General features: G+C 40.3%; 1 protein-coding gene and 1 pseudogene across 5 annotated transcripts; both read left to right on the top strand.

Annotated features, from left to right (window-relative positions):
• The first annotated feature begins 430 nt into the window (after positions 1 to 430).
• Positions 431 to 18,422, top strand: Ppcs (phosphopantothenoylcysteine synthetase). Of its 5 annotated transcripts, none has more exons than XM_076178848.1 (6): positions 431 to 534; positions 4,557 to 4,731; positions 8,847 to 9,045; positions 10,408 to 10,591; positions 12,326 to 12,418; positions 15,364 to 18,422. In XM_076178848.1, exons 2-6 carry the CDS (start codon positions 4,568 to 4,570, stop codon positions 15,732 to 15,734), a joined length of 1,011 nt encoding a protein of 336 aa, XP_076034963.1. In that variant the 5' UTR covers positions 431 to 534; positions 4,557 to 4,567; the 3' UTR covers positions 15,735 to 18,422. The 5 variants fall into 5 exon arrangements, with proteins under 5 accessions (XP_076034963.1, XP_076034968.1, XP_076034967.1 ...); XM_076178853.1 differs by lacking the exon at positions 15,364 to 18,422 and adding an exon at positions 12,610 to 12,800; XM_076178851.1 differs by lacking the exon at positions 431 to 534 and adding an exon at positions 681 to 774.
• Positions 18,423 to 21,620: 3,198 nt separating this feature from the next.
• On the top strand, positions 21,621 to 21,715 carry LOC143021797 (U6 spliceosomal RNA; annotated as a pseudogene).
• The last annotated feature ends 3,677 nt before the right edge of the window (positions 21,716 to 25,392 follow it).

The following is a 25,392-nucleotide window of genomic DNA, read 5'->3' as shown; positions in this document are numbered from 1 at the left end:
TTCGGCGTACTGGGAAGACAATTCTTTAGGTGGGATCTCATGGGGTGGCGATTCTTCAAGTGGGTGTTCTGGGGTGACAATTGTTTATGTGAGCCCTTCAGCTCCTAGCGCAAAGTTAGAGGGGCGCCCTGCCTTCTCTATATCCTCTGGGTACCAGCCCCACAAACCTATTAGAAATAAACAAATAAATACATAAATTAATACATAAATAGCCTAAGTGGGAGACTAGTTCCTACAAAAAAGGGGTCATCGATTCATTCATTCATCTATTGTCATATTAAAAGTTGCGATAAGTAAATTTAATTCGAATAACTTGGAATATTTTAGTATGTCTATGTTGGTTTTCAATAATATATGGTAGTAGTAATATATAATATAGTATATGGTAATAATATATATGTCATGATAAAAATGTACACCCATTCCCTGTATCGACGAACATGTTTGTATACAAACAGTCACCTCAAGTTGGAATCTCAAGTTGGAACAAAAGTTGGTGTTTTATGTGAGGTTTCGACTGAAATTGATAAATAGGTATAGCAAAATATTTATAATTGAGTATGATAACAACTGATATGTATTTGAAAAAAGTGAGCATTAATTACAATTACTGGATAGGCTGATTAAACTGTTCATAATTGCTATAGCGGTTAATATTAGCATTTCTATAGGCACTGATAAGACAAGGTCCCAGCCGGTAAGCCTAAGCTAATCAAGATGCTGCTGCTTCTATCGTGTTCTCCCCAAAAGAGATACCTTGTTCTGCAAATTATTGTGAGCGCCAGGTATAATGAGAAATATTGGGTGGAGTGTCAATGATTCCCTGCAAGATGTCTTGTTTTGATTTAATCTCTCATTTTGTAGATTGACATTCTGCAGATGTGGTGGAGGGGTGTAGGGTGAACTCTGTCTATCACTAACTTGGCCCATCTACTCGACCAGGTCGGCCCACCATGATTAGGATAAACTTAGGTAGGCTAGGTTAGATTATGTAGATAGGTTAGGTTAGAGTATATACATTTATGATACTTTAATTTTTTGGTATTATTTTAGTTGTACATGCCTACACAATATGGCATTAGAAAATTAAATATCAATTTTATAGATTATAATACAGGAATGTAATATGCAATTTTCTTGCCGGAAATAAAAAAGAAAAAACGGTAAAATTTTACTTTTGACCATTATAGGAATATAGCAATACAAAATTAAATTGTAATTTTGTAAATTAAAATGTATGAACGAAATATGCAATTTTGTGTGCGGAAATGAAAATAAAAAAGTTGATAAAACAGATTTCTTAAGTAACGAAGTCGTGTACGACGAATGGTACGCCATGTTTGTTATGGTAGATGCCGACGTCGGAGAAATGAAAGGACGATAAATTTGTCTAAACTAACCTAACCTAACCTAACCTAACCTAACCTGTGTTTAATAAATCATTACCTGCAAATTAGATATCATCTGGCTGGTCGTCGTCGTCGTCGTGAGAGACGTTGGCGGGCTTTTCAACCACTCTCTCAGCTTCTGTATGGCTATATTCCTCCAATGGTCGAAAGTAAAATTTTACCGGTTAGGTTAGTTTACTTTAGTTTAGACAAATTTATCGTCCTTTCATTTCTCCGACGTCGGAATCTACCATAACAAACATGGCATACCATTCGTAGTACACGACTTCGTTACTTAAGAAATCTGTTTTAGCAACTTTTTTTATTTTCATTTCCGCACACAAAATTGCATATTACGTTCATACATTTTAATTTACAAAAGTACTATTTAATTTTGTATTGCTATATTCCAACAATGGTCGAAAGTAAAATTTTACCGAAAAAACCTTGCTACAAGAAAATTTACTAATGAGAATCCGCTAGGATACAGTACGGATGCCATGCCAGTCCAGTCACTATCAGACGACGGCTTTCACAATGTGGACTGGGTGTTCTCCAACTCGGGTGACATTAATAAGTGCTGTTACAAAAACAATAGGGCTTCCTTGGATTTTATGAGAGAACAAGAGGTTCTGCCGTCATCTGTTAATTGCCCAAGGTACAATAATAATTAGGCCATCAGCATCTGTGACGACAATGACAACCTGGATGATCTTTAGAATTTGAGGTACCGAAGTACTAAACATTGGTTAGGTTAGGTAGGTTAGAATAGCCTAATATATCATCCTTTCATTTCATCGACCTCGGCACCTATCAAAACAAACATGGGATATCATTCAATGTGAACTGATTGAAAGATTTAATATGTGTTTTGTAGGATAACCTATTATACAAGTACTGTCCTTCACAAAATGAGCTGGGATATTGTCCGTACCAATAGCCTTGGTAGAACTCGGATCTTCTAAAATCTTAACCACCTCCTTGATGGATACATGACTTAAATTGAAAATCCTTTCCTTGGTGTCAAGTTTTCTATAAAAAACTTTTGCAAACTCAAAACCATATCTACCTGAACTAATTGGAAGTGCTTCAACCAGTTTAGAAACTATGATGGTGAAGAATTCATTGAAATGATTTACCACAGTATATTTGTCAATCACCAGATCACCTTCAGTCTTTAAGCTTATGTTACTGGACTCGTATTTACATTTTGAGGATGTACCCAGTTCTTTTAAGGACTGTCAGTTTCTTTGGCTGATTTTGGTTTTCATATATTTGATTAATATGATACTCTTGTTTTGCCTTGTTCTTCAAATATTTTACCTTATTCCTACAATATAGAAAGTTTTCATAATCAAATTGGTTATTAGACCTTTTTAATTTATTTAAGAAATAGTCCCGTTTCTTATTGAATCCAAAATCTCAGTTGACATCCACAGCTCTGTTCTTTGTATGATACTAAGGTTTCTAAGAGGAGCTATTGAATCAAAAATATGCTATGAGGTAGGATTTGGCTGATTTTGGACTTGTAGAAATATGCCGACCAGTGTTTCTGGTGGTAAATACCCCATACACTAGTGCTATCCTTCATTTTTATGAATATATGTGGAATCTGCACTGTTGAAACTATAAGGTTAGTTTCCCAGGTTATATTAAGGGACATATTTTTAAGTATTGGGTGTATTAGAAAGTGACACATGTAGGAAAGGAAAAAGAGATCCATTTGAATATGGTATAATCATGTTGAAGCAGTGATATTTTCATTTAGTTTACCCTTGTTGGCACTTGACTCTTGTGTGGCAAATCCTTACCCATAATGATTGGATTTTGTTCTGGTTTTTATGATGTAAGAAGGTGTTGATTATAGTTGTGGCATATCTAATCAGTAAGGAACTAGGGTTTGTAGGGTTTTCCAGGTCTGTCATATTTAGCTTTCCAGTCTTCTTTATTCTTCTTCTTCAATATTTTTCTGAGTGGTTAATAGAGCAATGAAAAAAGATGATATTGCATTATTTTTAACTATATGGTGAATCCAGTGCTCAATATTTTTACTACAAGAGTTGTAACCAGTTAGGCAATCTTAGGTAATGTCATCATCCAGTTATAATTGTACAGTAGATTTTTTCATTTTGTTGAATTGTATGCATGAGTCAATATAACCTTGCTTATAATCAGGCAGAACTACACAGTGATATCACCTCTGCGATGATTGTCTAGCAAAAAATCCATCAGAAACACAAACAGTAGTGTTTGTTTTCTGCTGACATTATAACCTATCAGGATTGTGAGATTATTATTGCTGTTGGTGAAAATCTCTGGAGTTTGAAGATCTTAGATCATGTTTGGTAAAATTAACCTAACCTCATCTGATATTATGCCAACTCATAATCACTGGAACTTGTCATTTTTCTACCAAAAAATTATTCAGTAAAAATGACATGTTATATAGGAGTCTCAACATTATTTTGTGAAATTATTCAAAATGTAGAGAAATATGAACACCTATGGTTTACTTTGTAATAATGGTAATAATTGTTGCCTCAAGATTCACTGACTGGACATGTGTATCTCTACAGCAGCTGGCAACAGTTCTTGGACCCTCCTATAGATCTCTGGAAAAAATGTAATGTAGTCTATGTTGCATTAGTGTTGGACTAATATGAAATATAAGGCCCAAGGAGAAAACCATCCCACATCCTACAAGAACCACACTAGCACACCTGTGCTTAGGACACCATCTGGCATGAAGACAATACCAACTCGGAATAAACTTGGCCACATGTATAAACTGCTCCAGATCCAACCACCACACAGAAGACACAGAACTCCTCATACTACTGTGCTGCACACCAACAATCCAATGACAACAAAATAACATCTCTTATTTAAGGGACTTGTGGCCCTGCCTGGGGGGCTGTTGATGGTTTGCTGGAGGCTGCATGTCTTCCACAAGAGAAAGCAGGGGCAACACAATGATTGATTGTAGGACTAATTTTATGTCACTGGAATATAGTAGCAGAAGGGGAGCAGCCATCATTTGTAAACAATGCACTTTTTTTATTTACTCATACTAAGAATGATTAAGTTCTCCATATGTATTTGTTTTTGAGATTTTCTAGAAATTTTTGTAAAGGTTTAAATGATTATGGGTGATTTTATATATTTCAGTTCACATAAAAATGGAGGAATGGGAAAAGTATTTTGCAGAAGCTCCAGCTCCTCCAGAATTTGAAGATGTTTGTAAAAGGCTGGAGGAGTTTTGCCTCTATAATGCAGGAAAGAAACCTATAGTTCTTGTCACATCGGGAGGAACAACTGTACCCTTGGAACAAAATACTGTAAGGTAATTATTTTTTATTTATTTTTATTTTTTTGCACTGTGTCCCAGTAAATAATGTATTAGTAATCACCTTTTATTGTTTTTTCATTCCATTGGGACCTTCAGTTTGTTCATATACCTTCATTTGATGAAATGTTCCTTCACCCTTTTCAAACCAATGATGTTATTTACAGATTTTGAGTTAATGTTGATATATATACACACACACACACACATACACATACATACATACATATGCCAAGGCTTTTTCCCTCTTACAAGGGAGGTAGCCAAAAAGGAAAAGGCATAAAATCATTCCCACCCATTCCATCCCTGAATACACTCCACACCCCTCCACCCTCCCTCTTATCTTAGCACCTCCTGGATGACGGGTCATCCCTGCACCTTGTCCACTGCCCTGGGTAAGAAGCAGTGTCGCAAGACACAGCACATCCACAGCAAGGCCGCTTCATTAAATCGGCGACCCCCCCCCCTCTCCGTCCCCCCATGCATAAAAGGAGAAGACGGGGAGAAATCCCTTTGGGCTGCGTCAAATTTTGCTCACACATACTACCTCATCCCCCCGCCCATTCCACCTCATGCATCACAACATTATCCATATACAACCATTCTCCATTCACCCCTGTCTTCTGTCCTCTCCCATCCTTCCTCAACAGACATTCCCCTCTTCCCCAAAGCCCCCTTCATCCCGTCCATCCACCTCATCCTAGGACGTCCCCTCATGTTCACTCCCTCCACATCTGCCTTCCATACCTCTTTTACTAGTCTTTCTTCACTCATTCTTTCCATGTGTCCAAACCATCCTAATACTCTTTCATCAACCCTGTCTCCCAACTCCCTTTCCACCCCTGTTCTCCTCCTCACCTCCTCATTTCTCACTCTATCTAGCCTAGTAACCCCCATCATACTTCTCAGACACCTCATCTCAAACACATTCAAACTCCTTCTCTCTTCCTCTCTTATGTTCCAAGTTTCTACCCCATACAGTGCTGTTGACACAATCACTCCTTCATACAGTCTCCTCTTAGCATCCATTCCCAAATGTCTATTCCTCATTACACTCTTTAATCCACCAAGGCATTTACTCGCTTCTCTCAATCTACATTCTACCTCCACCTTCACTCCACCTTTTCCTGCCACATTTGCACCCAAGTATCTAAAACTATCCACTTCCTCCAGTCACTCTCCCTTAATGCTCACTTCCAGTCTACTGCCACTTTCACCCCTTGTACATCTCATCACCTTACTTTTACCCACATTTATCTTCAGCTTTCTTCTATCACATACTCTCCCAAACTCTGTCACCAACTTCCTCAATCCCTCCTCCGATCCTGCCACAAGCGCAGTGTCGTCAACAGCTGGCTCACCTCCCACTTTTCTCCATTTTCTTTAACCATCTCCAATCCCTGACCCACTACCTTTGCATTTACCTCTCGCACTACCCCATCCATGTACATACATACATACATACATATACTAAAGGCTTTTATCCCCCTTACACAGAAGGTAGCCAAAAAGAAAAAGGCATAGAAACCACTCCCACCCATTCCATCCCCTATACTGTATACTGCACAACCCTCCACCCTCTTCCCTCCTTCACATCTTGGCACCTCCTGGATGATGGGTCATCCCTGCCTCCTGTCCACTGCCCTGGGTCAGAAGCAGTGTCGCAGGACACAGCACATCCACAGCAAGGCCGCTTCATTAAATTGGCGACCCCCCCTCTCCGTCCCCTCATGCAGAAAAGAAGACGGGGAGAGATCCCTTCGGGCTGCGTCAGTTTATTTCTCATACATACTCCCTCTGGGGTATTGGCTGCATGTTATTCTGGCAAAGTAGTATGCAGTTGATACTTTAGGGTCTATATGGGGTGCCCGTGTGGACCAGAGCCACACATCATTTTGTCTGTGATAGATGATGACACTTTTATTATACTATGACTGTCCCTCCATTATGCTGTCCCCCAACCCCTTGTTACTGTCCTTTACCATTTCTCTGAATATTCATTTCCTTTTTTTGCCTACCCTGTGGTGGGGGAAAAGAATGCTGCCACCAAGTCTTCCCACTTGAGTCGTAAAAGGCGACAAAAAATGGGACGGGGATTAGGACTAGGAATCCTGCTACCTGTAGCCCCACAGCGGACATTGCTAAAAAAAAAAAAGTAAAGGCATAAGAGGGTCCATATGTATGTGTGTGTGTATATATATAAATATATATATATATATATATATATATATATACAGTATATATAAATACACATATACATATACATATACATAGAGGGTGCATTGGTTCTGACTCAGGGCAGTGGGGGGGATACAGGGATGACCCATCATCCATGAGGAGCTAAGATGAGAGGGAGGAAAAGGTGACAGATGGGAATGAAAGGGGTGGGAGTGAATACTTGTCTTTTGACTTTGGGTACCACCCTTATAAGGGGAAAAAGCTCTTGGTGCATGCGTGCATGTGCGTGTGTGTATATATATATGAGAAAGTGGTTTTGATCTATCAAACCCATAGCTAAATAAAATCATTGTGCTTTAGCCAGATCAATATATTTCAAAATGTCTAGTGATGGGAGAGGACCCCTTTTACTCAAATCACATTCATCCTTTCTACTTCCTCACATTCATCCTTTCTACTTCCTCACATTCATCCTTTCTACTTCCTCACATTCATCCTTTCTACTTCCTCCTATATGAACTGTATCAAAATGGTATCTCATTTCTTCCCCAGCAACACTGCCAATCCCCCCTCCTAGGTGCATCCCTCCTATGAAACAGGTCATCGCCTGAATCCATACATTTTTTCTCCAACTTGCTGTCACTTGTACACATTATGGCTTGTTCAACATCCTGACCATGAACTTTTGTGGATTTGTTTACTCTGTTCACTCAGATTTTTCATGGTCAGCTTCTTGCTTTTGTGCCTGATACCACTAATTCATGAGTCCATAGATATCTACATCATTCATTCTCATAACATGGCCAAATCATTTCACTTCTGAGCGAAACTTGTACTGCTTTGAGCTAGAGTATTTTAAATTCAAAACTTCTACACAACATTTAGACTTTCATGAAGATTACCCAGCTCACTTTTTTCATTAAAAAGTACTTTTGTGTTCAGTATTTTATTGAACTGTATGGTGGACTCAAGAAACATATTTTGTAATTAGAATGAGTAGCAATATTTTGATGTTTACAACACAAATATGGCACCTTTATGTTGGTATGGCTTGGAGGGAACATTGTTTCCTATACTTCTCCAGATTCACAAAGTACAGGTAGCTACACTCACACAATTTTCTGACATACTTCCTTGGAAATCCTAGATTTTTCTGTGCTGAGATTAGAAAAGGTTAAGAAATGCTGCTAAAGCCTGTATGACCATCTAGACATGCATATTTTGGGTAAAGGCAGGCTTTGCCTGTATAGCAGAATAGAAAATGTCAGTAACTCAGGCCTCCCCAATAAGGCAAGAGCTGTCCAGAGAATAATGTGACATGCTGCAATGAACCAACTCTATACTGTGAACAGCCCCCACTACAATGGGAGACCTTAGGGTTATTGATGTTTTCTGTTCTGCCATACAAGCAAAGCCTGTCTCTACCCAAACATACATATCTGGAGGGACACATAGGCTTAAGCAGCATTTCTTAACCTTTTTTTAACCTCAGGTATTCTCTATCTCTCTTTATACATTACACATCCTATGCTAACTATTCTCTCACTGCATTATCCTTACTGTTTAATCATCTCCTCACTCATATCATCCAGTCTCACCATTCTCCCATATTTCAACTCCTATTGTATCCTGCTTTCCTTTTTCACTTGTGCCCACTTGGTGCCCCTGTATCCTCTTCTTTTTTTCTTTTGTTTGTGCCTATTAAACTTTCCCTCGCCTTGTTGTTCCACTTATACACTGCAGTGATATTTCACATCCCTCATTGTCAGTTGCATCAAAAGGTGTAAGTTTGCAGTCTGTATCTAGGATAGCCATATGATACTAGTTGATTCATACTAAAGTCCATAGTAATTGAGAAAGTGGTAGTACTATAAGGAATAAGATTGATGTAATGGAGCCATAATTGGAAATTGATTATAAATTCTTTTCTTTAGATTTGTTGACAACTTCAGTGCAGGAACAAGAGGTGCTGCATCTACTGAATACTTTTTAAAGGCAGGTTATGCTGTTATTTTCCTCCACCGAGAAAAGTCCATTGCTCCTTACACAAGGCATCTCAGTCCAAACAGCCTCCTCAAGAATCTGGATAAGAAAAATGGTGAACTAAAGTTGAATGATGAATTAACTAAAATGGTAAGTATCATTTGTTCAGAAGTCGGAAAGTTCTAAGGAGATTTATTTTTCCTTTATTAGTGGCTAGCAGTCCTTTTGTAGATTTAATTTGAGTTGTAGATAATTTTGTTCATTCAAGTGTTTGGCCTTAGACTAAGTAGGATAATTGATATACTGTTTTAGACCATCTTATCAGCCTTAGAGACCAACAACAGGTACCTATAAGTGATACTTGCCCTGGGTAACCAAAGCTGCTCTCAGGGGTTCATGCCATCTGCAAGGGTGGCAAGGGCCTCTTGTGATGGTTTGGCCTTAAATTCCTTCCATGCTGGTGGTTGGGGGGTGGTCCCATGATGTAGACATCGCCATACCAGGACCACATTAGGTTGTGGTGCAGCCACCACCCAGCCCTTCTAAGTTACCGGAAGTGGCTGGATGATTGCATCTCAGATAACTCTCCAGGATGCAACACATCACCCCATACTATACAACATATTATGGAAGACTGCATTGTACACAATTACACATGCCAGCAATACAACACATACTTCATAAGGGATTTGTGGGTAAACCCCATTCCAGCCATGGCATTCCTCAGGGATATGGGATTGCTTAGCCAGACAGTCTGGGGAACAACAACAACACTATGTAAGAGATGATCCTGCAAAATGGATATCGAAGAGAATCATCTCCCTGCCACTTATCCTCAAAACTTATTTATTTTAACACCCTCCTCTCCCTAAAAAGGGAGGTACCCAGGTCAAAGGCACGCACTCATTCGCTCCCATTCCACTCCCACCTATTCCATTCCTTCCCATTCCACTCCCTCCCATTCCACTCCCATTACCCTTGTTACCCTCTCATTTTATCTCCTCATGGATGAAGGGTTATCCCTGTCTCCTGCCCACTGCCTGGGTTAGAAGCAATGTAGTAAGACACAGTGCATTCACAGCAAGGCTTCTTCACTTAATGGGTGACCCCCCTCATGTGGAAAATAAAGAAGACAGGGAGAAATCCCTTCAGGCTGTGTCACAGGGTCATCCATACACAGCCATTCTCCACTCACTCCCATCCTCTGCCTTCTCCCTTCCTTGTTCAGCAGTCATTTCCCTCTTGCTCAAAGCCCTTTTCACTCTATCCATCCATCTCATCCTTGGTTGACCCCTCAAGTTCGCTACATCCACATCTGCCTTCCACACCTCTTTTACTAATCTTCACTCATTAAAACTGCTATTACACTTGTATATCGTCATGTTTGTATATCTCCAGTAGAGGCATTTTGTGTCTGCTTATGTTGAGACTAATTCCTGATTGTGTGTCCATCCATTTATATGCATATACAAGTTATTATGGTGCATTAATAATAGTGCTCTTCTCTTCCAGATCACCCCAGTATGGGAGGAGTACAATAGAGTGTTGTCAGAAAAATGTATTTTCATGATGACATTCACAACCCTGTCCAACTATCTGTGGCTATTACGAGCAGCCACACAGAGTTTACAGAAGCTGGCACCAACTTCCTTATTGTACTTAGCTGCTGCTGTATCAGATTTTTACATACCTCAGGGTTAGTGATTTGATTACTTATTGCTGGAAAAGTGTACTACACTTTGATCCCTCTTTTTCTGCCAAAATAGAATAATGAAACATGAAATATGTTACAGTATTTTCTTTATTTGATTTGTCTGTCTTATAGCCCCTTCATTTCCAGGGCTCCCACTCAGTAGAATGAAATCATAGGCTATTAACAATAATTAGATTTATGAAATATGTCACTTTGATGATGGAGTTCTTGGCTATATTTTTAAAACCCTTTCCTTGAGTAATATTTTAGTTAAAGTTGTAGTTTGAAATCTCAAAACCATGCATCAGCTTTTAACAACTTGCAGAGTTGCCTATTGTTATGGATTTGACTGGCTGAGGACAGACAAATTCATGCAGGTTAAACGGGGGCAAGCTCCTGGTGGAGGGGGTCTTTATTTCATAAATTCGCCTCTCACCATCATGAACAAAGGTATTGAAATACCTGACCATGTTGAAAGGGTGTATTCCATAGACTTTGGACCTTTACTTGTAGAAAACCCTCCTTATGAGGTATTATCTGCAAGGGTTCTCTGCAGTCAGAATCTTAGGGACTTTCAGGGCACTCCTATGGACCAGAGTCGCACAGTATTCTTTAATTGTTGGAAAATGATTTTGATTTAAAAGAATACTCACATTTTTTAACTTTTGTTATCCCTCACCCATCCAAAACCTATTCATTGTGCTTGCTAAGATGGGTGGAGGTGCAGTGACTGGGTTTTGGATCAGTGTGGGGTAGGTGTATGCTTTGACTAAGCCACTTCCTTATGAGGGTGAAAATGCCTATATAGCATATGTGTATCCCTCCCTCCTCTCTGGTACCCTCCTTAAATCTAACCTTTACAACTCCTCCATCTCTATGACTCACCATTGTTCCCAGGAATAGAAGTCCAAGTTATTGTAGGTAAAACTCTTAATACATACATACATATACCAAAGGCTTTTTCCCCCTTACAAGGGAGGTAGCCAAAAAACAAAGGCATAAAATCCACTCCCACACATTCCATCCCCACATACTCCACTCCCATCCACCCCCCCTCCCTCCCTTTTGACTTGGCTCCAGGATGATGTGTTATCCCTGCATCTCGCCCACTGCCCTGGGTCAGAAGCAGTAATACATACATACATATACCAAGGCTTTTTTCCCCCTTACCAGGGGGGTAGCCAAAAAGGACAAGGCACAAAAACATTCCCACCCATTTCATCCCCGAAAACACTCCACACCCCTCCACCCTCCCTCCCATCTTAGCACCTCCTAGATGACGGGTCATCCCTGCATCTCACCCACTGCCCTGGGTCAGAAGCAGTAATACATGTAGAAAACCTGCATCCCCATGGTGTTCAGCATTAACCCTGGGGTTACCTCTTTCTCCCTAGAAAAGAAATGTTGTATAGAAGTCTGTATTGTGTGAATAAGGGAGAGAGGAGGATTGTAAGTTGTCTTCTTTGTGGTGTGCACATTTGGTGTATATGTTATCTGGAGTCAGGCCAATTCAGTATTTGTGTTGTTTCTGTGCTGATGGAAGTCCTCTTACTCTTCTTCTTCCTACTTCCGTCTTCTTCCATCCCTGTCCCGATGTTGAAAGTTTCATGTACTCAGTATGATAGCAACCATAGTGAAAGTCCTGTGGACCAGAGCTCCACAGCATTCTTTTATAATTGGAAGAATACTCATCACTTGTAACTCCTGCTATTCCTCTTTTCTGCTACTCTCCTTTAGCACCTCTGGGATACTTGGTGACTGAGCAGTTTAGAGGATCACTAGGTGGGCACAAGTTCAGAGTGGAGGTGGATCAAATCCTGCCAGCAGCAAGTGAGTTCGTAGTAAGGGCATCATACTACATTAAATTTCCATCTACAGAAACCCCTCCATAAGGTGGCACTGGCCTAGTCCTCTTTGAGAGGGGGAGCTTTTGATGTTAAACAGAATCAATATATCAACCAAACCATCTGTATGATTCCACCAGTTTGGTATGATATTGACATCACCATACTCCTATCCAGGGATAGAAGCATTGATTATTGGCAGTGAGATACAACCATCATAAGCAACAAGATACAAGAGCCGGTGGCCAGGGGTAGTTGCTGCCGTTTGGCCCCCAACTCTTGGGGTTGGGGGGTGGTCCCACGACGTAGACGCTGCAGCACCACCCAGCACTTCTAAGCTACCAGAAGAGGCTGGATGACCACGTTGTGAACAGCTGCCCAGGATGTAACACTTCACCCCATACCATACAACACATAATGGAAGACTGCATTATACACAATCATGCACGCAAACAACACAACATACGCTCTATAAAGGATTTGTGGGAAAACCCAGTTTCGGCTATGGCATTCCTTGGGGAGACGGGACTGCTCAGACAGACAGTGTAGGGAACGACAACAACAACAACAACAACAAGATACAAGAATCCATAATTGCCAGAAATATTATGAACATATATCAGCACAGCCACAAAACAAATACATCCCAAGACCATCGATCTTTGTACTCTATCAACAACAACAACAACAGTTGACACACCAATGTAAATACAGCCGTCATTACATTAAACAGAAATATTCTTACACAGAAGAGTCCAACATCATGAAGTATGATGCTAAGATCAGTCATATGCCAGCTGAATTAGCAGAACATCACATCCTCGGAAATAAGCACAACTCTCCATTGGATCACACATCTATTTTCACACTACCAGCATTTCTGTCTATTTCTATATACCAAGGGCTTTATCTCCCTTGCCAGGGAGGTAGCCAAAGTCAAAAGGCATATATCCACTCCCCCCTATTTCATCCCCACCCATTCCAATCCCATCCACCATACCTCCCTCCCTCTCATCTGAGCTCCTTGTGGATGACAGGTCATCCCTGTATCCCACTTACTGTCCTGGGTCAGAAACAATGCAGCAAGACACGGCACATCCACAGCAAGGCCACTTAACTTAATCAGTGACCCCCTCTCCATCCCCTCATGCAGAAAAATAGCAGATTGGGAGAAATCTCTTCAGGCTGTGTCAAAATATCATTCACACATAATCCCTCCCTAACCCAACCCACTCCCTTGCATCACAGAATCATCTATACACAGCCATTCTCCACTCACCCCTATCTCCTGCCTTCTCCTTCAACAGACATCACCCTCTTGCTCAATGCCCACTTTCACCCCATCCATCCATCTCATCCTCGGTTGCCCCCTCACATTCACTCCCTCCACCTTTCCATCCACATCTCTTTTACTAATCTTTCTTCACTTATTCATTCCATGTATCCAAACCATCCCAATACTCTTTCATCAACTCTATCTCCCATCTCCTTTTCCACCCTGCTGTCCTCATCTCCTTGTTTCTCACTCTATCCAACCTTGTAACCCCTACCATACTTCTCAAACACATTTAAACTATTCCTCTCTGCTTCTCTTAAATTCCATGTCTCTGCCCCATACAGTGCTGTCGGCACAATCACCCCTTCATATAATCTCTTTGCATCCATTCCTAAATGCCTATTTCTCATAACACTTTTTAATCACCCAATGCATTTACTTGCTTCTCTCAATCTACAATTTACTTCCACCCCCACTCCCTTACCTGCCACATGCAACCCCAACTACCTAAAGCTATCCACTTCTTCCAGCCTCTCTCCTGTAAGACTTAAATCCAAATTGTTCCATCCTCTCTCCTCTCTCCTTGTACATTTCATCACCTTACTCTTACCCACATTTACCTTCAACTTTCTCCTATTGCATACCTTCCAAAACTTTGTCACTAACTGCCGTAATCACCCCTCTGATTCTGCCACAAGCACAGTTGTCAGCAACCAACAACTGCCCCACCTCCCATTTTTCTCAATTTTCTTTAACCATTTCCATTACCCTGGCATTTACCTCCTGCACCACCCTATCCATGTACACACTGAACAGCCATGTCAACATGACACATCCCTGATGCAGTCCCACCTTTACCTCATACCACTCACTCTATTTCTAATTCTAACACAGCCTATACTACTCTAGTGATAATTCTTGACTGCTCTAACATCTTTCCCCTGATCCCATATATCTGCTAAACCTCCCACAATGACTTTCTGTCCACCCTGTCGTAAGCCTTTTCCAAATCCATAAAGGCCCAAAAAAAACATCCTTATTTTTTGATAAATCTTTCTCACATATCTGTCTTACCACAAAAATCTGATCCACACAACCCCTACCTCTCCTAAACCCACACTGTTCCTCATCAATTCCTCCCTCTGTTCCTCTCCAAATCCTCTCAATGAAAACCCTCCCATAAGTCTTCCCAACTACACTCAACAAACTGATCCCTCTGAAACTACTATACTCACATTTGTCCCCTTTTTCCTTGTAAAGCAGAACTAAACAACCTCACTAGGCTGCCCACTTTTACTTCATCAGACACTTCACATGACACCCATCTAACCCAGGTGCCTTACTTTCTCTCATCATTTTAATAACTGCTTTCACCTCATCTTTTCTTACCCTCCTACCACCATACATACACATTTTCATAAAATCTCAGTGCTCATGTGATAAGATTGTTGTCTCTGTTCCTATATGTGTCCAAAAAGATGACTTAATGGGGTGTAGATAGGGACTGGGGATGTCCCTCTGTATTTTTCTTCCATAAAGAGTCAAAGCATTTGATTTGCTTTGGTCACCTCACATACAAAAGAGAGAAAAGTCCATTAATATATGCATGTATAGATAATATATATATATATATATATATATATTTTTTTTTACAGAAATGATGACAGAGCACAAAATTCAGTCGTCCTCTGGCCCACTCACAGTCACCCTACAGCTGGTTCCCAAGATGCTTAGGCCTCTGGTTTCCTTATGGGGTCCTCAGCTTTTTGTTGTTTCATTCAAACTTGAGACAGATGAGTCCAAGTTGATTGAAAAGGCCATGGGTGCTCTCAGTAAGTACAAGCATAGATTAGTCATTGGAAATCTTCTTCAGACACGCCGAGAAGAAGTTACCCTGGTGAGTAAAGAGGACGTCAGTGTCGTTAAGCTTAGTGATACACAGAAACAAACTAATGTTGAAATTGAATTGCTGATTGTTAATGATGTATGTAAAAGACATAAGGAGTACTTTGAGAGTTTCCGATAACAACTGTAATTTTAGATTGGACTCTAGAAATTTTTTAATTGTAGATATGACACGGAAATTGTTTACAAGACAGTGAAGTTGTGCTAGAATGTATCTTTTTAAGATAAAGTATATTAAATGTCTCCAGGATGTGCCTATTTTGTCACATGATTCAGGTTTATATATTTTTAAAGTTAAGGTTTATACATTTTCAAAACACTGTTTGAAACTTGTGGTGCTCATAGGTGTAATACATAAATATTTTTCATACATGCATTTTACACAGTTTTATTGTATGTGATCAATTTTAGAATTATATAAAAATATGAAATAGGTATGTTTATAATTTTGTAATTTGTAATACATTTGTTCATGTAATTAGGACAGTTGCTGGAGTATTACTAATTTCAATGCTATGGTGACCAGGGGTTCTCAACCTACTTGAAGTGAAATCTTAATGTTTTACTGGAAAAGAATGTACTTTGATGGTGTTACCAGTATGTATGCTGTATCTAGCATTTTAATTTATTTGTTACTCTATTCATTAGGACCTTTCAGTATTATATTTCATTGATAAAAAATTAGGATCCCCTTTTATACTAAGTAGCACTTTTGTTTGTACTCTGGTCATTACTCAACTATTCTATTCATATTGTAGGACACCCTTGGTAGGGGAGGGGTAGAAGAAGTAAATGTGATTAGTCCATATGACTCTTATTAAGACTGCTAATCTTAAATTCCATTTGTATTATCTGATTTTATTTACCAAGACGATTATTCTCCCTTATAGGGGAGATTAGTGGTATATACATACATATACCAAGGGCTTTTCCCCCTTACAAGGGAGGTACCAAGTCAGAAGGTATAAATCCAATACTACCCATTTCATCCCCACCAATTCCACTCCCATTCACCACCCCTCCTCCCTTTTTTCTTGGCTCCTATTGGATGACAGGTCATCCTTGCATCTTGCCCATTGCCCTGGGTCAGAAGTAATGCAGCAAGATACAGCATATCCACAGCAAGGCTGTTTCATTTAATCAACAACCCCCCTTTCTCGGTCCTCTCGTGCAGAAAAAAAGAAGATGGGGAGAAATCCCTTCAGGCTGCATCAAAATATCATTCACACATTCTTCCTACCCTCCCCATCCCCCACTCACTCCCTTCCATACATCACAGCATCATCCATACACAACCATTCTTCACTCACCCTTATCTTCCGTCTTCTCCCTTCTTCAACTCTGTTATTTCATTCAAACCTGATACATCCCAGTGCCCTTTTTACCCCATCCATCCATCTCATCCTTAGTTGCTCCCTCATGTACACTCCATTCACCTCTGTCTTCAACACTTCTTTTACTAATCTTTCTTTATTCATTCTTTTCATGTATCAAAACCATCTCAATACTCTTTCATGAACCCTATCTCCCTTAGTGATGTATGATATAGGAATAGGTATGGATATTCTGTTAGTTCAACTAATGCTGTCTGTATTGCAAGTTACATCTGATTACTAAAAATATAGTGAAGTTAAGTTTTATTTGAATTTCAGAACATAATGACAAGTTTTATTTGAATTTCAGAACATAATGACATACTGGTACTTTACAGATTTTGTTTCATCAAAGGGAAAAAAAAAATTCAGTTAAAGCAAAAGTTGATGGAATGCTTCATAAGATCCTTGCATCAGTGATGGGTATCTGCATGCAGTGGTCATATGAGGTGGATTTTAGCGAGAATCTTATCTTCACTGCTCATCTTCAGATTCCATCAACATTTGGAGGTGCATGGCACCCTCTCTTGACTGGACCCAAGATCTTTATCATCTTGGAATGTCTTCCCTTAATACCTTCACTTGTTCACATAAGGAGAGCTAGCTGACAACCAATGCCTGCTATCTAGAGATAAACAAACCCACTCAAATCCAGCACAGATATGTTGGATTGCCTAAGTACTGTTAATAGCTGCTGTGGCGCTGTGGTTTTCCTTTTAGCAAGACTTGATGTAGGAGTGTTTTTGAAATCCTAATCAGCCCAGGATTTGATCCTCTTCTCAATAGAATCCACTAGGTATCTGCTAAAATCCATCCATATACTGAGGGCTTTTTCCCCCTTACCAGGGAGGTAGTCACCTGCTCAAATGAAATATATATTAAATGTGCCTCTTTATTAATCCCTTCATCCCAGTGATACCCTTTGCAGATTTAATTCTGGATAACATGTTTTTACTAATGTGATTGGAAGACTTGGAGAACTTACAGTATTATGCGACCAGAACCCCATTTTATCTGGTCAGCTCTCAGTCAGATGAAATAATGATATTTGTTGCTTTGAATTTTATTGGCTAGAAATCATCAGCCTCAAAGTTGCTTCCAATGATCCTATGACCCTCCTATACATCTTTGGGAAGAAACATCAGACTTATGGTGTACAGTTTCTCTCACCAGCTTGTAGTAGTAGGTGGGGAGCATTTGTAGGATGTCAGCTCCCCTTGTGTAGAAGTTGAAGGAAAAACTAAATTGATAAAAAAAATTATCTTGGGCCCAGTCTGGAGATGGAGTGTCAGCCTTTTAGGGCTGCATCTCTATATGGGGGTGAGGACACTTAAAAGTTTTTGAAAAAAGGTTGTAAGGAGATGAGGCTTTGGTGCCCATCTTGCAAGACCACCACTTGCAGGCAACAATTGTTTATTTCGTTGACAGAAATGTATGGCATCAGCCAGAAAGAAAATCTAGGATCATCACTGAGGCAGAAGTGGTTGTGTTTTGATGTTACATATGAAGTAGGTTCCACTGCATCTTAGAGATGAGGGTGTGTATTCACATTCAAAGAGACTGGTACTACTAGCCAAGATATTATATGGAAAAACAAGAAATGTATATGTTCTTTACTCTATTAACTGGTCAGCAACATCTTTTAGTCCAGCAAAATGTATAGCTTGTCACAGAGAACAGAATTTTCTTGTAGACAAAGAATTTATTTAATTAGGGGTTAGTCCCAGAATGGGTAACCATCCAGCTTGACTTTCAATACTATGAAGACAGTAATCAGTCGGTCTATATGTTGCTTTGGTTCTTTCTTGCAAGAGACCTGTGGCCTCAAGAAAAGTACCCATAGCCAATAGTTTAACCCATAGGTCACTTAGTGAAAAGATCTTGAAGAGTTGTATGGAAAGAGTGAGGATAGGTCAGTGTGAGGTAGCAGGTTCTTTGTCCTCTGACTAGTTTTTGCATCTTGGACATTTTTGCCTAGCTAATTCTGTGCTGATACTGTTTCAGCACTAGGCAATGATGTGATGCTTGTCTTCAGAATAATCTTTCCCCTTGGGGTAATTAGCTGGATGTAGTAGCTAGTTAGTTTTATAATTTTGACACAAAATTGAATCCTGGAGTAAGAGATAGTTTCTTACAGTAAACAGTGTAAGGGACCATTGTCAAGTACTGGCAAGTGATGTCCTGTGAGATGGACATCAGAATCATTTCCATGGTACCAATAATCAAAACATATCGACACCACTATCTGGAAGTACAGCCCTAGGAGTGTGACCCTCTTATTTCCTGGCTGTGCCTAAGATCTCTTCATATCTCAGTTAACTCCAGCTGTACTTCCACCTATTCATGTAGAGAGAGATGACAACTGGTGACAACTCTCCTTCTGTTACTCAAAGCTAGTGATATAGTAACAGTTCCACCCAAATACAGTGCAGACAGACAAGGATTATTGCCTGCTGCTTTGGGGCTACAGGATTCCTGTCAATATAACTTGAGGCAACAGTTATCAAATAACATTATTCTATTGATGGGCCAGCTCAGGAGAAAGGCTGTTAACCGTTTAAGGCTTTTGCCTTGAGTTCTTATTTTACCATACCAAGGGCTATTTCCCTCTTACAAGGGAGGTAGCCAAAGTCAGAGGCATAAATCCACTCCCACCCATTTCATCCCTAAGTTCGTACTACAGCTAAATAAAATTGTTTGATAGACAGAAAAGTATTTCACCATGGTGAAAAGGTTAGCTTTTCCTCACATAGATTTCAAATTGCTGCATTCCTCTATCCCAGCCTTGTATACTTTTCATCACATTTTCTCCTTGCATCCAAACTTCCAGCATCACAAGACCCATTTTTATTTTCTATTACTTACAGGCAGTAGACTGGAAGTGAACATTAAGGGAGAGCGACTGGAGGAAGTGGATAGTTTTAGATACTTGGGTGCAAGTGTAGCAGGAAAAGGTGGAGTGAAGGTGGAGGTAGAATGTAGATTGAGAGAAGCGAGTAAATGCCTTGGTGGATTAAAGAGTGTAATGAGGAATAGACATTTAGGAATGGATGCGAAGAGGAGACTGTATGAAGGAGTGATTGTGCCAACAGCACTGTATGGGGCAGAAACGTGGAACATAAGAGAAGAAGAGAGAAGGAGTTTGAATGTGTTTGAGATGAGGTGTCTGAGAAGTATGGTGGGGGTTACTAGGCTAGATAGAGTTAGAAATGAGGTGAGAAGGGGAGCAGGGGTGAAAAAGGAACTGGGAGATGAGGCTGATGAAAGAATATTGGGATGGTTTGGACACATGGAAAGAATGAGTGAAGAAAGACTAGTAAAAGAGGTATGGAAGGCAGATGTGGAGGGAGTGAACATGAGGGGACGTCCTAGGATGAGGTGGATGGATGGGGTGAAGGGGGCTTTGGGGAAGAGGGGAATGTCTGTTGAGGAAGGAAGGGAGAGGACGGAAGACAGAGGTGAGTGGAGAATGGTTGTATATGGATGATGTTGTGATTGCATGAGGAGGAATGGGCGGGGGGTGGGGGTGAGGTAGTATGTGTGAGCAAATTTTGACGCAGCCCGAAGGGATTTCTCCCCGTCCTCTCCATATATGCAAGGGGGGACGGAGAGGGGGGGGTCGCCGATTAAATGAAGCGGCCTTGCTGTGGATGTGCTGTGTCTTGCGGCACTGCTTTTGACCCGGGGCGGTGGGCAAGGTGCAGGGATGACCCGTCATCCAGGAGGTGCTCAGATGAGAGGGAGGGTGGGAGGGGTGTGGAGTGTATTTGGGGATGAAATGGGTGGGGGTGTTTTTGTGCCTTTCCCTTTTTGGCTACCTCCCTTGAAAGGGGGAAAAAGCCTTGGTATATGTATGTATGTATGTACTTACTCTTCAGTACATTTTTATCAGTGATACTATTTCCCTCTCATGTAATCCTCTTTTGATATATTCTATCTGTTCTGGATCTTTGTAAAGGCTTTTATAGCCCTACTGACTTCCAACACTTGAAATTCAATTTCCTGGTTCATTCCATCTCTGAACCCTGAATACCTCAAACTCTCCAAAACCTTTATCATTCAGATATATTCCCTCTAAAGTAGAAATGCTCATCTAAAATAGACTGTATAGTATTTTTAAGGTTGAGAACCCCTATAGTGTAGATAGTATTTTTTATTTTATTATGTACATGTATTGTAAAAGTACCATATATAGTATACAACATTTTTAGCAATGGGAGTTAGTGGCGAGATGAAATGGTGTTACTACAGATGTGTATGACAGTGTTGACATGTACAACATCCTAGGGAACTGAAACTATTGTATCTAGGGAACATTATTGGAAATGTGTGTGTTGACATTGCTACTTTCTTCTCCATTCCCCACTTAATCTCACCACAAATCACCAATGAGTTTTGGTTTATATATGATGTGTAGAATTGTTTCCATTTAAAGGAAATTGTTGATGGCATATTTGCATAGAATATATACTGAAGGGTTTTAACAGAGTAGTCATAGTGGTCATAATAAAGTGCATTTACTATTTCTTCACACAGAATCACTTTTATTGTTTGTTCATTATTAGTACTTAATAATGTGCATATCAAGACATGTTTCATTTATAGATATTCTTTTTAATTTCCCTGCCTATACATGATATGTCAATATTTTTGTTTGGAACGATAGAGAAGATTAGCATGGCCCCTGCGCAAGCATGACATGCAAAATCGTGAAGCGTTCCACAGATATTCCTTCCTAGCTGTCTACTTTCTGTGTACATGGCACACAACTCAGCCCTTTACCCTGTACTTTTCTATTCTGATGTATATTGAACAAGGGCTGGCATGCCAGCAAGATGTGGGCTATCCCTGTGTACCCAAAGCTTATCTCCATCTAGCAGTATGCTAGTCTAGAACAGGGTGGCCAACCAGGTGAGTTAACCAGGCAAAGAAACCATCATGGAGTTGCTGGAACTGGTGAGGAAGATCCAGAGTGGTGGATAATACCACCAGCTGGTGGTCATGTGGAATAGTTGTTAGGTAGGTGGATCATCTCCACATCACGTCTTTACAGTGAAATAAAGTACATTGGAAACAAGTATAGGAGAGGATTTATTCCATGATAAGCCAGAATTATAAAGAAAAATACCTATCAGTCACTATTTATCACTTGCCTGTTGTCATTTACTTAGTTACCCCCTGCACTCAGTTACTCATGTTTGAGTGTTGTTTTATCTTTTATTTTTTTCTGTATTATCTTGTATATGGATGATGTTGTGACTGCATGAGGAGGAATGGGGGTGGGGGTGGGGTAGTATGTGTGAGTAAATTTTGACGCAGCCCGAAGGGATTTCTCCCCGTCCTCGCCTTATATGCAAAGGGGGTCGCCGATTAAATGAAGCGGCCTTGCTGTGGATGTGCTGTGTCTTGCGACACTGCTTCTGACCCAGGGCGGTGGGCAGGGTGCAGGGATGACCCGTCATCCAGGAGGTGCTCAGATGAGAGGAAGGGTGGGAGGGGTGTGGAGTGTGTTTGGGGATGGAATGGGTGGGAGTGTTTTTATGCCTTTCCCTTTTAGGCTACCTCCCTTGGAAGGGGGAAAAAGCCTTGGTATATGTATGTATGTATCTTGTGACACTGCTTCTGACCCAGGGCAGTGGACAAGATGCAAGGATGACCCGTCATCCAGGAGGTGCTAATATGAGAGGGAGGGTGGAGGGGTGTGGAGTGTATTCAGGGATGGAATGGGTGGGAATGATTTTATGCCTTTTCCTTTTTGGCTACCTCCCTTGTAAGGGGGAAAAAGCCTTGGTATATGTATGTATGTATTATCTTGATACAGAGAGTCCTCGTTATACGGTACATATGCGTTCCTGAAAACCTTACCGCAAATTGAAATTACTGTATACTGAACCCAAGTTTCGACTTATGGCAGATGTACCTTCTCCCTGCTCTTTCCTCTTCAAAATATCTAATTTTACCTCCATAACACAAGCGGATACGGTATCTGTGAATTTTTCTTACTATAAATAGAATTGAGGGTAGTAATTACCAAATACTGTAACACTGAATTTACTGGATAAAGAATTACTGTATAAGGAGGACTTGCTGTATATCTCACTTGTTTATTCATTCATGCTTCCCATTGTATTGCATCGCTTCTGACCCAGGCAGTGTACAGGAGGTCATTGATGGCTCTTCATCCACAAGAAGTTAGAATAAGAGGGAAAATAAACGGGTGTGGTGGGATATGTGTAGGATGGGTCCATGCCTTGTCTGGCTACCTCCCATATAAAGAGGAAGAGGTCTTTTAGTGTATGTATGTAAGCATGTACTTATCCACTAGATTGTGCTCAGGTTTGCAATGCCTCATTCACTCATTCGTTCATTTTTTTTTTCTTTCACTCATTAACATGTTTTCATTAAGTTTCATCCATTCATTTATTCATTCTTATTCATTCACACTCCCTATATAATCACTAGTGCTATGACAAAGAAGAGAAGGGAGGGAAAAGCAAAATTGAGATGGGTGTGGAATGTGGTGAAAGAGAGGGAAAGTGGTGACAGAAAGAATGGATGCATTTCAAGGAGGAAGTATAAATAGGTAAAGACTGTGTGTGGGTAGAGACAGAAGTAAGGACAGTGAATGGTGATACGGAGACAAGTGTATTTGTAGCACAAGAAAGGTGTATGTTTGAAGAATGTTTGCAGAGAAGAAAGGAGGAATCATTTAAGAGGTATAAAGATAATGGAAGTGGTGTACATGGTGAGGGAGACCAAAAGAAAACCAGATGTGAGATTGGATAGACATTTGTCAGAATTTTGAAAATGAGATTTTTTTTTTTTTTTTTTTTTTCTTTTTTAAAGAAAGTGAAAAGAGTGTGAAGAAGTAAATCAGGTAGAGAGAGCACATGGTAATTATTTAATGGGATAGAATGCTGTGAAAGGGAGATAAGAAGAGTATATCAAGGAGACATTAATTGTAGGAGCAGAGAGGGAGTCTTTCATTGTGGTGGTGGGAGATGCCAAGAAAATGACTGATGGGAGAGTAGAATAGTTGTAAGAGGTAGAAGTAGCATTCAAAAAGATACATGTATCAACAGCTTTTTTCCCCCACCCATTGCATCCCCACATACTCCACTCCCAATCACCCCCCTCCCTCCCACTTGTCTTGGCTTCTCCTGGATAACGGGTCATCCCTGCATCTTGCCCACTACCCTGGGTCAAAAGTAATGCAGCAAGACACAGCACATCCACAGCAAGGCTGCTTCATTTAATCGGTGATTCCCCACTCTGTCCCCTTCCTGCACAAGTAGTACAATGTAGTTCAGTTCGAAGCTTTAAGAATCATTTAGATAAGCACCTAAGCAAGATGCTGTAATGATCATAATTTATTTTATATTATTTGTTTTTGTTTTGTCATCATTTGTCTGTTTGATTTTCATTTATTATTAGTTATATGTTAATTTATTATTATTTACTATTTACCTGTTTGTTTATTATTTAACTATACGTATGCCTTTGTAATCCTTTGTAAGAGAAAATGGGGAGAAATCCCTTTGGGCTGTGTCAAAATATCATTCGCACATACTCCCTTACTCCTCCATCCCCCACCCACTCCATTTCATGCATTACCACATCAGACCCTACATACATAACCATTCTTCACTCATCCCTGTCTTCTGTCTTCTCCCTTCCTCCCTCAACAGACATTCCCCTCTTTCCCAATGCCCCTTTTACCCCATCCATCCATCTCATCTTTGTTTACCCCCTCATGTTCTATTTTTCTACCTTTGCTTACCACACCTCTTTTACTAACCTTTCTTCACTCATTCTTTTCATGTGTCCAAACCATCCCAATACTTTTTCCTCAACACTATCTCCCAACTCCCTTTCCACCCCAGCTCTCCTTCTTGTCTTGTTTCTCACTTTGTCAAGCCTAGTAACCACTACCACATTTCTCAGGCATTTCATCTCAAACACATTTAGACTCTTTGTCTCTTCCTCTCTTATGTTCCCTATTTATGTTCCATATAGTGCTATTGGCACAATTGCCCTTTCATACAATCTCTTCTTAGCATCTATTCCCAAATGTGTACTTCTCATTACACTTCTTAATCCCCAAGGCATTTACTTGCTTCTCTCAATCTATATTCTACCTCTATCTCCATTCCTCCCTTTCCCACCACATTTGCACCCAAGTATCTAAAGCTAACTACTTCCTCCAGTCTCTCCCCCTTAATGTTTACTTCCAATTTGCTGACACATTCTCCCTTGTACATCTCATCACCCCACCTTCACCCACACTTATCTTCCTTCTTTTGCACACCCTCCCAAACTCCATCATCAACCTCCCCAATCCCTCCTCTGATCCTGCCACAAGCACAGCACTGCCAACAAACAACAACTGGCCCATCTGCCAGTTCA

The sequence above is a fragment of the Oratosquilla oratoria genome, chromosome 42, assembly GCF_046742065.1.
Source record: "Oratosquilla oratoria isolate Oo_2021 chromosome 42, ASM4674206v1, whole genome shotgun sequence".
NCBI classification, from domain to species: domain Eukaryota; kingdom Metazoa; phylum Arthropoda; class Malacostraca; order Stomatopoda; family Squillidae; genus Oratosquilla; species Oratosquilla oratoria.
The sequence above is the reverse complement of the archived record's forward strand: the minus strand, read 5'-3'. Positions and strand labels throughout refer to the sequence as shown.